Here is a 15,277-nt window from a genome sequence, read left to right as displayed (position 1 = left end):
TTCCATATATTCGTATTAATATCATTATTATTAACATCAAACAGACATTTTCTCTCTTTAAACCTTAAAGCCTGTTTCAAGCAGAATGCAAACTCTTCTCACACTATTTTGCAGTAGAGTGGCTACAACTTCCTAAAATAATGTAACCTTTTTTGACTGTTGGCCTTTCTCCTTATATACTCTTCTGCAGCTGACTGCTGTTTGGAGACATATTCTGACCTTAAGGAAGCCTGTGGCTGTTTTAGCTCATTCTCTCCCTGTTGTGGAGTTGCTTCACATAAGCTGCTCTTTCTGTGGAGGTTAGCCCTTTTAGGCTGCTTGTTCAAAACTCAGCCTAGAAGTTTTATTAAAGTAAATAAGGTCACATATTTCCCCTGCTTTAGCCAAGCTCCACTGGCTCCCCACTAGCATGTAAAATTGTACCACTCACAGACAATGTAGAGAATGGCCTTTAGCAAGAGAAACTGTCAGTCTATACCACCCCAGATTACTCACTGAAGGTTGTTTTTCATTCTGTCACTGCTGTTCCCCTAAAAATGATTGAGCTACAAGGCCTCAGGACCATGGGACTCAATTCTAAAAAATGTACCAGATTCTAGACTGAGTGATGCAGTAAGCTTCTTTACTAGCCTCTCATGGTTTTCACTTCTGGACGCCTGGGTACAAATATGGCTCATGCCACACGTAAAGCGTGTTTGGTGGTCTATAAAGTATTTCTGTACGTCTCAAAACCAACTCATATTCATCTTTCATTAAATTAACAAAATTAAACACAGTTAAAGTAGAGTTGAATTTGTAAATGGTATTATTTTAACTTATATTTTGTATTCGTTTTTACTAATTACAAAACAACTTTGTTTCTTTTTCTCTCTCGTCTTTTTGTTTTTCTAAAGAAACAAAGATTTTACACACAGGTAAGCAGACTAAAACTAAAGCTCATTTACTACCACTTTAAATGTCCATGAATAATTTCCCAATTTCATCCTGGCTTTTCTTGTCTTTTTGTGTTACAGCAACAACCCAGCTCATAAATATTTCTTGGCTGTGGACCCAGTTACAGGAGCACTGTATGTTTCAGACACCAACAGCCGGCGCATTTACCGCATGAAGTCGCTTATGGGCAGCAAACAGCTGTCAGAAAACTCTGAGGTGGTGGCAGGGACAGGGGAGCAGTGTCTGCCCTTTGACGAGGCCCGCTGTGGGGATGGAGGGAAAGCAGTCGAGGCCACACTCATGAGCCCCAGAGGTAGGAATTGAAAAGTGCTGAAACCTGCTCACATTTTGTGTGTTGTGGCCAGGCTGTGAAGGAGAGGCATAATACCCAGGGCCTGTTTTTGTCTTGTGGTTGACGTAAAAAAATATATAAAATTTAAAAAATAATAAGGAAAATTTAAAAAAGTGTCTTGGGGTTATTATGGCGGACTCCTCTTTAAAAGAGTCTTGCCAATGTGAGGAGGCAATTAAAATATAATGTTAGGTTACATTGCCAAACGTGTGGACTAGAAGTCAAGGGAAGTTATGCTATACTGTGTTCAACTTGGTAAACCCGCTACAAAAATGACATTATTGCATTTGAAAAGGTAGAGAGAACAAGGTTGATCCCAGGACTCATAAAGCATGGGCTAGGAGAACAGGTTAAAATAATTTAATCGCTTCAGCCTAGACAGGAAAGAGGGGACGTAATTGAAATTTATAAAATATTAATAGTATAAACAAATTAACCGAAGTAACTGCTACTTGGACCAGAGGGCATAAATGGATGCCGAGTACAAGTTTGGAACAGATGGTAAGAAGCCCTTTTTTACACAGTGAGTTTTAAATCAATGGAATAGCCTATCTGTTTAAGTAGTAGCATCTAAGACACCAGGAACATTACAACAAATAATTCTGTCCTATTATCAATGAAGGGGAAGTTCATTTTAAAATGTAATCTGTTACAGTTACTTGGAAGTTACTTGAACAAAATTGTAACTAGTTATAGTAATGTGTTACTTTGAAGAAAAGGGTAACTTGTTACAGTTACAAATAGTTACCCAGGCACAGTTTACATTTTGCTTTTTAATATTCTTTGAAGTTTCAGATATCGAACCCATTCGTTCCTTTCTTTGATGCCATTTTCTAGCATGATGATATGAAAAGTGCATTCATGTGACTTGCAGTGTTGAAGCGCTTTTTTGATTTCCATGTTATGCATTAGCCATAGTCCCTTTTTAAAATGCGACTACAATTAACTACCGGTACATCATTTTTTACATTACCATATGTAGTTGCCTGTATGAAAAAGGAACCATTACAGTTACAAGTTACTGAAAAATGTAATCAGATTACAGTAATGTGCTATACTCCCAGACACTAACCCCTTAGTAGCAGGGGAAACTGGTGTGATGAGCCTTGATAGGAAAAACAGCCTATTTTCATTCTGTTTTGGTTTCTATGGAAAATCCTAAAAATTGACCCCATATCTATGTCGATATCTAGATTTTGCAAAAGTTTGTCTTGAAGTGTCTACATTTGGACAGGAAAACTATTATCTTGATAGGACTAACATTTAATGTATAATCCATTGTCGAGACTTAAAGAATGCACTGGAGCATTTTGTGTTATTACGACACTTTTTTGGGTGTTGCAAAGCCCTAGCAAACTAATGCTTTATTATCAAATGTGTTGGCTGGAACATTCAGTGGGAGTTGGAAATGAATTTGAGTGGGAATATGATTGAGTAGAATATCACATAAATGAATGATTACGTCTTTAAAATTCACTAAATAATATTTGGCTTCTTATGCATCTACTTTTGAATTCACACTTGAAGTATTACCCCCAGTTTGTTAATCGCACAAGAGCTATTTGATTTAAATAGCAGCAGCAGTAATAAAAAAGGACCTAGGAGCAGTTTTGCTCCATCACCGAGATACTAAGACAGGGAAAAATCACAGAGAGCAAGCTACAAATCCTCAGGTTATCCAATTAATACTTAAATGGTTTGATGTTCCTGCCATAGACACTTTCACAATCACAAAGAACACTCAACCCCTAAGCTTTTTTATTATTATTATTAATTTCTTGGCTCAAGGAATCAATGAATTACTTATCTCGGTAATGGAGTTTCCCAGAATAGGATTTTCCAAGGGTAAGGTGTCTTAATCTGCCAAAACCTGCAAAGATTGTCACTCGTTGGTTTCAACTGGGGACAGATTAAATTGAGGCCCTTTCTTTCACTGCCTTCTGTTCCTTAAGATTAAAGCTTCTGTTGTGTCTCGGCATGATCAAGTCTGCTTGTCAGAACTATTTGTTCTGTACAGAATTTATTTTTTTCTAAACAAAGGCTGTCAGCACTAGCAACAGTAAGAATCAATTTGCAGGACTGCAGCAGTTCTAGCAAACTTTTCACTTCCTGTGCAGAGACACCCTCACTCCCATTCTCACAGTAAGGTAACAACTGCTCAAGCATTTCAGTGCCATGCAAACAGAATGTTACTGCCCCCTGTTGTACCAACATAAAACTGCAACTGTACATGGTTAATATAACAGCTGTTTCTTGTAGCATTTTGCATCACACTAATGAAGGTATTTGCAGATTTGGATACTTAATTTGGATATAATCTTATACAAATACACATTTTGGTATGAAATTGATTCATATCCATTTTCAGGGAAAAAATTTTGGTGGGTCATGTGAGAGAACGTGAAGATGCTATGATGATGTTTCTGCCATCAGCACACATTTGAATATGATAGTGCATAGCATATCCATTATACTGTAGGACTTCAACGACTTGGGATCCTACAAGACCCGAATTGACAAAGTTTTAAGATCACCATCTAATAGAGTGAGCATTGACTGGCTGAATGGCCTCCTCTCATTTGTAAATGTACTTAAAAGGTCTGAATTAGCTATACATTTAAAAGTGTGAAAACAGGTTATACCTACTGTTATTAATGTCTTGGGGGGGGGGGGGGGGGGAATCTAGTTACTGAAAATTACTCAGTTCAGCGAATGACAACATAAAAATCAGACCCCATATGATCAGATTTTTTTATTTGTGGGTTCCATAAACTGCTAGGCGTTTTTTTTTTTGAGTTTCCTAGTCAGTGGCGCTGAAAAGGTTAATGAATGTCTAATGCAGGTGGCTTCTTATCGCATGAAAAATGGTCCAAATTTTCTGCATTACCTGAGGTGCTGTTTTATTAGATTGCTTATTAATGTGTGTTTATAGGATGCAGCCCTAGTTACCTGCATTCTGCCCTTTCCAAGATATTCCAAACACAATTATAATTCTCTCCAATGTTACTTTTGCACATATTGAGAAACAGGCAAGACCCTTCTCTTGCCATGTTAATAACATGAACTTCAGGTTTTCCAAACCTTCATTTTCATTTTCATTAAACTGATAAAGCAGATAAAAAAGAGCATTGTGGTGTGAGCTGTCACATTGAAATGTCAGTCAACAGCCTGAATTTAGTTGCCAATATAGATGATATTCTGAAATATTAATTTAATGAAACAAATATGAAACAAAAAATAGTAATACAACTGAGCTACACATTTTGTTGAGTATCCTTAAATTCTCATTGATCACACTATTTAATCCAAGCTAATTGGAATTCTTGTTTATATTGACACATCTTCTCACCAGCTTTTCCAATAATAAGTACAGAACATAATTGGAAGAGACTTGGTTGTAGAGGAACGTAACTAAAGCAAAAATTACTTTTCTGAAGGGAATAAAAATATTTAATGGTATAAAACATGCAACATGCTATTTTCATAAAATTATTTTATTTATTCATTTTCGTTATATATTTTACAAATGTCTTATTAAATGCTGTTCACGTTGAAGTGTCCGTTGAGCTCAAAATGGACACTTGCAGAGCTGCCCTTAGTCCCACAGATCACTGTCATCTTCAGTAGAGCTGCTGGGTATAAAAAGGTGACTGGCTTGGTCATGGGATCTCAGAACGCACACTGACCTTCACTTCTCCTGAGCTGTTGTGGGGATTTCTGTAGCTTGGAAAGAAAAATCAGGGTCCTTAATTGCTTGTTGACTGTGAATAATTTGTTGATATGCAAACCTAAAACCATGCTCAATTTAATACATACAGGCATAGCTGTGGACAAGAATGGGTTAATGTATTTTGTGGATGCAACCATGATCCGCAAAGTGGACCAGAATGGAATCATCTCAACCCTTCTTGGATCCAACGACCTGACTGCTGTTCGGCCACTCAGCTGTGACTCCAGCATGGACGTGAGCCAGGTAGGAATTAGAGACTTTTACAGATTAACCTCTGGCTTCTGTTGCCTTTGCTGTGCTGCTATTTCCAGCCCCCTGTGGAACGCAGTACTCCCTTACCAGATGTGTTGTTCTCATATAAAAATGAAACACTGCATATTAGCCACGTTTATTATTGGTTTATAAGTAAGACTGTAAGCTTGCTGGATTTAACTGATGTTGCCACTTAGTTGTAACAAAGAGTTTGGAGTTTGGAGTTTGCTAAACACACAGTACAGAATAATTATGAGCGAAGGCTGTGTGTATATATATATATATATATATATATATATATATATATATATATATAACAGATTAGAAGAAATTGATAAACAGAAAAACACCAATTATTATTATTATTATTATTATTATTATTATTATTATTATTATTACTTAATATTCATATTCTAGTGCCATGTAGTTTAATGTAGATGCTTTGGAATTGTGCAAGTTTGATTGGCAAAAAAACCCTGGTTATCTGTGTAAACTTTCACAGTACAGTGGCTCCCTGTTATTTAGAACAGATGTGCTGGGTCCCATCCTCCAGAGTTCTGAAATGGCTCCTTATGCCTATGAATTTCACATTTCTGAAAATAAAACAGTGTTTTTTTTTATGCAGACCCAGGATCTTGTTTAATTTCTTTGCTTCATAGTCTTGCTTTTGAAACTTGAAAAGTGTCTAATGGAATAATTGAGTGTACTGCTTCCATCCCACCTCCATTGCTTTCATTGGAAAAAGCCAGTAGGGAGCAGAATCCAATTAAAGGACGGCTCCATCTAATCTTCTGTGTTGGAGTTAATTTGAAAAGTTTATAAGGCCTGTGCATTGGAAGTAAAGTGCATTGTGGGTCATTAGCACATGTATTAGATATACATATCCACTGTGTCCACTAACATATATACTGAGCTATGATACTTGCCCCTTAGGACTTTGTATACTGACAGGCGTTTAATCATCAATAGTTGCATCAAATAAATGGACATGACAGGCTAAGATGGACATACAGGTGAAAGTCAGTTGTCCATTTTGTAGAGATGCTGTGGGGGGAAAAACATTCACCATTGGCTTATTTTAGTTTACCACAGTAGAGTGTAATAAAGCATAGTGAAAGCATGATAGATAATAGGTAAGTATTGTAAAGCCTAAAGAGGTATGGTAAAGCATATTAAAAAAAAACATGGCAAACTATGGTAAATGCATATTATAACCATGGGAAAATGCAAAATTACTGTGCAAAAATACAGTGGTAAACTTTAGAAGGGATAAATTGATGCCTTGAAACATTATTGTCACTTCTTATTATGGGAACTTGGTTTATTTTATTTATTTTTTTTGCATAACAGTGGCCTTCAGGAATGAATTAAATTTGTTTCTTTATGATAGAGAATATCAAATTATTGATACATTATTCATCCATTTTATTCAGGGAAACTACTATACAGCCAATCAAGCCGCCTTGACTATATTTGCATACCAATATAAGTTTTTCTTTTTGTTCTAGGTACGCTTAGAATGGCCCACAGATCTCGCCATCAACCCCATGGACAACTCTCTCTATGTCTTAGAGAACAATGTGATTTTACGCATAACGGAGAACCACCAGGTCAGCATCATTGCTGGGCGCCCCATGCACTGCCAGGTCCCTGGCATTGACTACTCCCTGAGCAAGCTGGCCATACACTCTGCTCTGGAGTCTGCTACTTCCATTGCCATGTCCCACACCGGGGTGCTGTACATCGCCGAAACAGACGAGAAGAAGATGAACCGCGTGCGTCAGGTCACCACCAATGGGGAGATCTCTCTGCTGGCCGGGGTCGCCTCTGACTGCGACTGCAAAAACGACATCAACTGTAACTGCTTTACCGGCGACGACGGCTACGCCACCGATGCCAGCTTGAATTCTCCTTCTTCCTTGGCGGTGTCGCCGGATGGCACCCTCTACATTGCAGACCTGAGTAATATCCGGATCAGAGCGGTAAACAGCAATCGGCCAGTTCTGAACTCGGCGTACCAATACGAAGTGGCTTCACCGAGAGAACAGGAAATGTACGTCTTTAATGAGGATGGGATCCACCTGCACACTCTGAGTCTAGTCACTGGCGAGCCCCTGTATAATTTTACCTATAACCCAAACAATGATGTTACTGCAGTGGTGGATAACTGCAATAATACCTTAAAGGTTCGAAGGGATTCCACCGGTGTGTTGCGCCTCGTACTTTTGCCAGACAGCCAGATTGTTACCTTAAGCATTGGCACCAATGGCGGGTTGAAGTCTGTGTCACTTCAAAACCTGGAGCTAGCATTGATGACCTACGAAGGCAGCAGAGGGTTATTGGCCACTAAATCGGACGAAACTGGATGGACGACATTTTACAAGTAAGAAATGCTTGATCTTATTGCAAAAGCAGGTACGACTAGCATGTCTGAAAGTATCTAATTGCTTCATCAATGGATTTATTTAGTTTGTTTATCCAGTCTACAACACTTCCACTGAAATACAGCATTTACACATTTGTGAGCTAACACTTAAGTAATCCTGTAGCAAATAAGTCTGTCTGATATTCGATTAAGAAATTGAAATAAAGGGCTATTATGAGCAGAATTTATTTTTATACTTTGCTTAAGTGACCAAAGGAAATTGGTTGTGGGGGAAGTCTGAAGCAATTCCAATTTTATAGTCACTGTGCCTAAAGGCAAGAAATTGGAAGTGTATATATGAATAAATTATCTTTAAAATAGTATTGGAGTTCATTTTCTCATCAGTTCCATTTACTTTGTGAATTAAAATGATTTTTATTTATTTATTTATTTATTTTTTTAAATGAGAGTTTCTGCTATTTGTTCCTCACACAGAGCAGGACAGCCATCTTGTGGATTGTTTTGGAATGACACATGCCAAAGCTGTGTATAACTTTATTTGCTGTAGACCAAATAATGAATGACTGTTACCTGTGTCAGCAGACTTAAATGCAATTAAAAATCCACTAATTTCCACTACAGCTCCTCAGAGACAGGAATTAATGGCTTTGTATTGTGTTTTATCAATAGGTAGCGCAAACTTAAATCAATTGTCAGTTTCAGAAAGATTGTTTTGGGTTGCCCCAGCACCATTGAGATTAACTGGAGTCTCTGGTTGTGGACTCCATTTATGAGCCTAAATGTTCGTCCAGACTGTCAATATGACTGTATATAAGAGCACTAAGTGTTTCTTTTCTTGCAAGGTATGACAGTGAGGGCCGGTTGACCAATGTCACTTACCCGACTGGCGTGGTGACCAGCCTGCACCGTGAAATGGAGAAATCCATCAATATTGATATTGAGAACTCCAACAGGGACGACGATGTCACCGTTATCACAAACCTTTCTTCAGTGGAAGCGTCTTACACCGTGGTTCAAGGTAAACCAACAGGACACACAGTAGCCAACTTCATGGTGTATGTTGTATCTTCATTTGAACTGCTAAACCTTATTTTTTCCTTTATTTCCTAATGAAAAAATAGGTTTTAAATTGCCAGAAGTATATTATTATTTATTTCTTAGCAGACACCCTTATCCAGGGCGACTTACAATTGTTACAAGATATCACATTAGTTTTACATACAGATACCCATTTGTACAGTTGGATTTTTACTGGAGCAATCTAGGTAAAGTACCTTGCTCAAGGGTGCAGCAGCAGTGTCCCCCACCTGGGATTGAACCCACGACCCTCTGGCCAAGAGTCCAGAGCCCTAACCACTACTCCACACTGCTGCCTTAGATCAAAACATAAGTATACCTAGATCAAACATATTCTGGATCTTAATCAAACTGTGATTAGTTTACCATGAAATTAGAAACCAGGGAAAGCATGAAATGATATTTCATTTCACTTTCATTCCTCAATGTTTGTAGCAGCTGTGCTCTTAATAGATTTATTTTAACTTCATTTATTTAAAATCTTTGGTCAGTTTAGAAAAAATATACCCGGGCTGTATTTTATTCACTGAAGTATATTTATGTTCTCAATGTGTCTTCAGAATGTATACTGTGATTTTATACCAGTACCATAGTAATAGTAAAATAGTAACATTCTTTGACAAACATTTGTCTAGCCCTTCTCAATGTCTTTAATGAAAGACCTTCGGCTTGTGTTCCCCAATGCTCCTTTGGTAACAAGATGCTTTCCCTTGATTATTCCATATTTATTTGATTTTGCTAAAGAACAAAAGGTACAATATTATGTTGAAACTTCATTTTAAAAAGCTATCGTTTGTCAATGTTACTGGCCAAAAGCTTATTTCACTGTATACAAAATGAAGAAGAGTTATTATATTAGTCCCCAAGCATTTTGGTTTTGTGACAGCAGAGTAAATTCAGAGTTCTATTGGAAATTATTTGAGCTTGGAGAATAAAATGTTTAAACATGTCTAGCAATATGAAAAAGGCTATTTGACTACCTTTTAATGCCACCAGTAATGGGATATTGTTTGAACTTCTACAGAGTACCTCTGAGGTAGATGCTTATAAATCAGTATTTAACTTCAAATTAAAAAATTGGGGAGAAACAGGAACGTGTTATTTTCACATGAAATCTGACATTTGCCTGGAACAACATAGCAAGATATATATGCACACACACAATATGTTGCTTCACTAGGTTACATTGTGCAATACATCTTGGTTGTGAATGTCTAACAATTGTCAGGAATATCATGTTATCCACTAAGTTGATTTATTATTTGGTTTTATTAGTGAATTTAAAAGGCTGTCTGTTAATTAACAGCTAGTTTTAAGAAGTTGTGAAAAGACTTGTATCTCTTTTTTGTATATATGTGCGTCACACTTTTACATAAGTCAAGAGAAACATTTATTCGGATGTAATAGAACTTGATTGGGATATTCTTTAACACACGTTATTGAGATTTTGCATATGGGGATATAAGGAGGTGTATGTCCATCTTACAATATCTTAAATATTTACATATTTCTAGATATTTTACAAATTTGATGACACTTTATTAGGACATTCTTTTGTTCAAGTTATTGAGAGTATTGGAGTATGGTGATTTATAAAGGACCCTGTCTGTCTGTCACACTTACATTGTTACATGTACACGGGGGTTCATTTGTCGATCGCACCGGATCCCAGATCCGGTTCCTTTTTGGCTGACAGGTGAGAATGAAACAGTTTTCAAATGATGACTCGTATGAAAAAAGAAAACTATACACATACAATAAAAATAAAAAAATAAAACGCTTTCCTGTTCCATTCATTAACTGATAAAGGTGTACTGTAACAATATATTTTAGGATGTACATGAGTAAGAAAATTACTTGTTTTTACTTGCACCCCAAATGGTAAAACGGCAAGCGTTCTTAACAACAAGTGTCACCACTCCTATTCATCAGATTAGTCGCTATGTTAAAACATGGCTAGACAGAGGTGGGCAGGCAGCTCCCGACACCAACAATAAGGCATGAAACCCTCATCCACAAGCAGATGAGAACTTGAAGCATATACGGGAGCTACTGTAAATCAAGATCATTACATTCGGTCTAGAAACAAAAATGCTAGCCCTCTCCTTAATTATATGATCCAACACCTTTTTGTTTACAAATTAACCCCTGCATGTACGTGTGATGGATATAAGTCATGATACTGATGACTGGTTAAGGCTATTTTTGTTACTAACATATGTGTTACTCTAATATCTTCATTTTTCCAGATCAAGTAAGAAACAGCTACCAGCTGTGTAACAATGGCACACTGCGGGTGATGTATGCGAATGGGATGGGTATCAGCTTCCACACTGAGCCTCATATTCTGGCTGGCACCGTGAGCCCGACCATCGGGCTGCGCAACATCACCCTGCCCATGGAGAACGGGTTGAACTCCATTGAGTGGCGCCTGAGGAAGGAGCAAATTAAAGGGAAGGTCACTGTGTTTGGGAGAAAACTCAGGGTAAGTACCAAGACAGTGTGGATTTCAAAATGGACTCCATTGCAGTCCATCCTCACTCTGTTATTTATTCTCCTATCACCACCCCTTAATTACTTATGCCTTGACCCAGCCAGCCCCAAATGCGTGCTGGCACTAGAGTGAAAACATAGGTGACTGCAGGGATTCATTTAGCAAGCCTACCCTCTCCCAACACACAATCACGCAGGTCCAATTAACTCTTCCAGCTGGCTGGGGATTTAATCTGCGGACCAGGCCTCATCACCCCTAAAATTAGTCACACAGTTGTATTGTGGCTACCCCCCAGGACTGATACAATATGCTGTTGAGAAACACCTCTAGTTAAAAAGTTTACCAAAATATGCTAAGTTTATTTAATATCACTAAACATGTTAATTAGTTGGCAAAGTGGGGGTGCATATATTATTTTGGACTTATTTCAGAGACCTTCACGGACTACAGAAATCTCTCCTACTGTATGTATTGTCTATTTCAATTGAATATAATAGATGTTTTTTTCTTTTCTTTTTTCAAACAGGCACATGGAAGAAACTTGCTGTCCATCGACTTTGACCGAAACACCCGCACAGAGAAGATTTATGACGACCACCGCAAGTTCACCCTGAGGATTGTTTATGACCAGCAAGGCCGTCCGTCCTTATGGCTCCCCAGCAGTGGTCTCGCTCCCGTTAACGTGTCCTACTCCGCCAGCGGGCAGCTCGTGGGTCTGCAGCGAGGGGCAATGAGCGAGAGAACAGAGTACGACAGCCACGGCAGGATTGTGTCCCGCTCCTTCGTGGATGGCAAGATATGGAGCTACTCTTACCTGGAAAAGGTGAGCCTAGCAGGCATTAGCCATGTACTGTAAAGGTAAAAGCAGAAACTAGTATACAAAAGTATACAGAAGTGCCTTCATCAGTGATTTGAAGTGTATCTGGTATTGTTCTTATATGAATTAGAAAGGGCTGGCACTCCCTCTGAGAAATAATGTGTGTGTCACAATTGGCACAATTGGCAGAGCGCCGGCCGGTGGGGGGAGGGCTTAGGTCGGTCTGGGTGTCCTCGGCTCACTGCGCAACAGCAACCCCTGTGGTCTGGCTGGGCACCTGTGGGCTTGCCTGTAAGCTGCCCAGAGCTGCGTTGTCCTCCAACACTGTAGCTCTGAGGTGGCTGCGTGTGGGCCTGCAGTGTGTAAAAGAAGCGGTCGGCTGACGGCACATGCTTCGGAGGACAGCGTGTGTTCATCTTCACCACTCCCCAACCTAAAAATAATTGGCTATTCCAAATTGGGGAGAAAATGATAAAAGAAAAACAATTTGCGACTAAAATGAAATTAAAAAAAAAAAAAATTGTATGCAGGTTTGAATTTGCCTTCCAACCCATGCAATGCAAACTGGCTTTACTGAAACTGTGATGGTTAGGCTTGTTCCTTTTTTGATGTTTATATTACATGAGCCCCTAAAAAACCAATGTAGAAAAGGAGTAAATGAGATGACTTATTTTGGAAGAACTGATTCTGATTGTGCATGTTTTTTCTTTTTTTCTGCTTGCAGTCCATGGTGCTACTTCTGCAGAGCCAGCGGCAGTACATCTTTGAGTTTGATGCCTCGACCCGGGTCACTGCTGTCACCATGCCCAGTGTGGCTCGGCACACCATGTCCACTCACACCTCCATCGGCTACATCAGAAACATCTACAACCCCCCGGAAAGCAACGCCTCCGTCATTCATGACTTTAGCGAGGACGGCAGACTCCTAGACACATTGTTCTTGGGAACTGGACGCAAGGTGTTTTACAAGTACGGCAAGCTGTCCAAACTGTCCGAAGTCTTGTACGACAGCACTGTGGTCACCTTTGGCTACGATGAAACCACCGGAGTCCTTAAAATGGTCAACCTGCAGAGTGGTGGCTTCTCCTGCACCATCCGTTACAGGAAAATTGGTCCTTTGATAGACAAGCAGATCTATAGGTTTTCAGAGGAAGGCATGGTGAATGCAAGGTTTGACTACACCTACCACGATAACAGCTTCCGCATCGCCAGCATGAAGCCAGTTATCAGTGAGACCCCTCTCCCAGTTGACCTTTACCGCTACGATGAGATTTCTGGCAAGGTGGAACATTTTGGTAAGTTTGGAGTCATCTACTATGACATCAATCAGATCATCACTACTGCAGTCATGACGCTCAGCAAACACTTCGACACCCATGGGCGCATCAAAGAAGTCCAGTACGAGATATTCCGTTCGCTGATGTATTGGATGACTGTTCAGTATGACAGCATGGGAAGGGTAACTAAAAGAGAGCTCAAACTTGGCCCATACGCCAACACAACAAAATACACATATGAGTATGATGGAGATGGACAACTTAATGCCGTCAAAGTAAATGACTGGCCAACATGGCGCTACAGTTACGACCTGAATGGGAACCTGCATCTCCTGAACCCTGGCAACAGTGCCCGATTGATGCCCCTTCGCTATGACCTGAGGGACCGGATCACACGTTTGGGAGATGTTCAGTACAAGCTGGATGAAGACGGTGTCCTGTGTCAACGTGGGTCAGATATATTTGAGTACAACTCCAAAGGTCTGCTGGTTAGGGCCTACAGCAAAAGCAGTGGATGGAATGTCCAGTATCGCTACGATGGACTAGCAAGGAGGGTCTCCAGCAAGAACAACCTGGGCCAACACATTCAGTTTTTCTATGCCGATCTCAACAACCCAGCCAGGGTGACCCACGTTTACAACCACTCCAGCTCAGAAATTACCTCCCTGTACTATGATCTGCAAGGCCACCTGTTTGCAATGGAGATCAGCAGCGGGGAAGAGTATTACATTGCCTCAGACAATACTGGAACCCCGCTGGCTGTCTTCAGCAGCAACGGGCTCATGATCAAGTTGCTGCAGTACACTGCCTACGGGGAGATATATCACGACTCCAACCTGGATTTCCAGCTCGTCGTGGGCTTCCACGGAGGCCTATACGACCCCCTCACCAAGCTAGTTCACTTCATGCAGAGAGATTATGATGTCCTGGCTGGCCGATGGACGGCTCCGGATTACGGCATGTGGCAGAAGATTGGCAAAGAACCGGCTCCATTCAATTTGTACATGTTTAAAAACAACAACCCACTCAGCGACACTTTGGACTTGAAGAATTATGTCACAGGTAAGACATCTTTATTTTTATTTTAATGATTGAAACTACTCTTCACTCCTTAGAGTTAACACAAAATTAACAAATAACTCTTACACTCTAACCTGTTTACTGCATTTAAAAAAAAAGAAAACACTGTCTAGTACAAAATGATGTTCTTAAAATCCAATGAGGCATATTGAAAGGAAATTACATTTTACTGTGTTAAATAGCTCTTTGGGTGCCATGGTATTTCATCCCCGCACTTAACGCTTCACTTAGAGAACGGATTTTCAAATTGTGATCAGAATTGTTTATGACATTCTTTTCCATAAGTTATTAAGAGTAATTCTTGGCATCGTTCTACTCTCGACCAAACTTGATGAGATTACATCTTCACAAATCTTTATCATTTCAGTAATGTTATATTATAAATTCAAACCACTACCAAACTTGACCTTTTATAGCTCACTAAATATTGATTATGTTTGAAAAAAGGAACAGAACTAATTGTCTATTATGGTATGTTAATGTCTTCACAGATGTGAAAAGCTGGCTGGTGATGTTTGGATTCCAGCTAAGCAATATCATCCCTGGCTTCCCGAAGCATAGAATATATTTTGTGGAACCTTCGTACGAGCTCTTAGTGAGCCAAGACTGTGAAAATGGACAGGTATGTGCCTTTTGAATGTATTATGAACAAAGCAGAATTATCAATACTCATCCAAGCAGTTTAAAGCTGGCAGTTGACAGATATGTGCTTGTAAACTATATTCTGGATGGGTAACTGTATAAAGAAACTTACATTTTAAAATAACCCATTAGGCTAAAGAAGAGCTTTTAGTTCCAGTACATTAATAGAGCATTAACAAATCAGGAAATGAATAGGTTGTCAATGCATTTATTGGCAGTCCAATACTCCTATTAATA

General features: G+C 39.3%; 1 protein-coding gene across 4 annotated transcripts in view; it reads left to right on the top strand.

The window, feature by feature from the left end:
- LOC131699625 (teneurin-2) overlaps positions 1-15,277 on the top strand; it is an 842,004-nt gene that overhangs the window by 822,867 nt on the left and 3,860 nt on the right. For all 4 annotated transcript variants that reach the window (XM_058996766.1, XM_058996767.1, XM_058996765.1 and 1 more), the window contains 9 exons: positions 894-914; positions 1,014-1,246; positions 5,104-5,258; positions 6,776-7,650; positions 8,496-8,671; positions 10,980-11,215; positions 11,751-12,047; positions 12,766-14,380; positions 14,890-15,020. In XM_058996766.1, the coding sequence (XP_058852749.1) occupies positions 894-914; positions 1,014-1,246; positions 5,104-5,258; positions 6,776-7,650; positions 8,496-8,671; positions 10,980-11,215; positions 11,751-12,047; positions 12,766-14,380; positions 14,890-15,020 (3,739 nt within the window). The remainder of the gene's footprint in view (positions 1-893; positions 915-1,013; positions 1,247-5,103; positions 5,259-6,775; positions 7,651-8,495; positions 8,672-10,979; positions 11,216-11,750; positions 12,048-12,765; positions 14,381-14,889; positions 15,021-15,277) is intronic.

This window comes from Acipenser ruthenus, chromosome 23 (genome assembly GCF_902713425.1).
Source record: "Acipenser ruthenus chromosome 23, fAciRut3.2 maternal haplotype, whole genome shotgun sequence".
Lineage (NCBI taxonomy): Eukaryota > Metazoa > Chordata > Actinopteri > Acipenseriformes > Acipenseridae > Acipenser > Acipenser ruthenus.
This window is presented reverse-complemented; position numbering and strand designations above follow the sequence as displayed.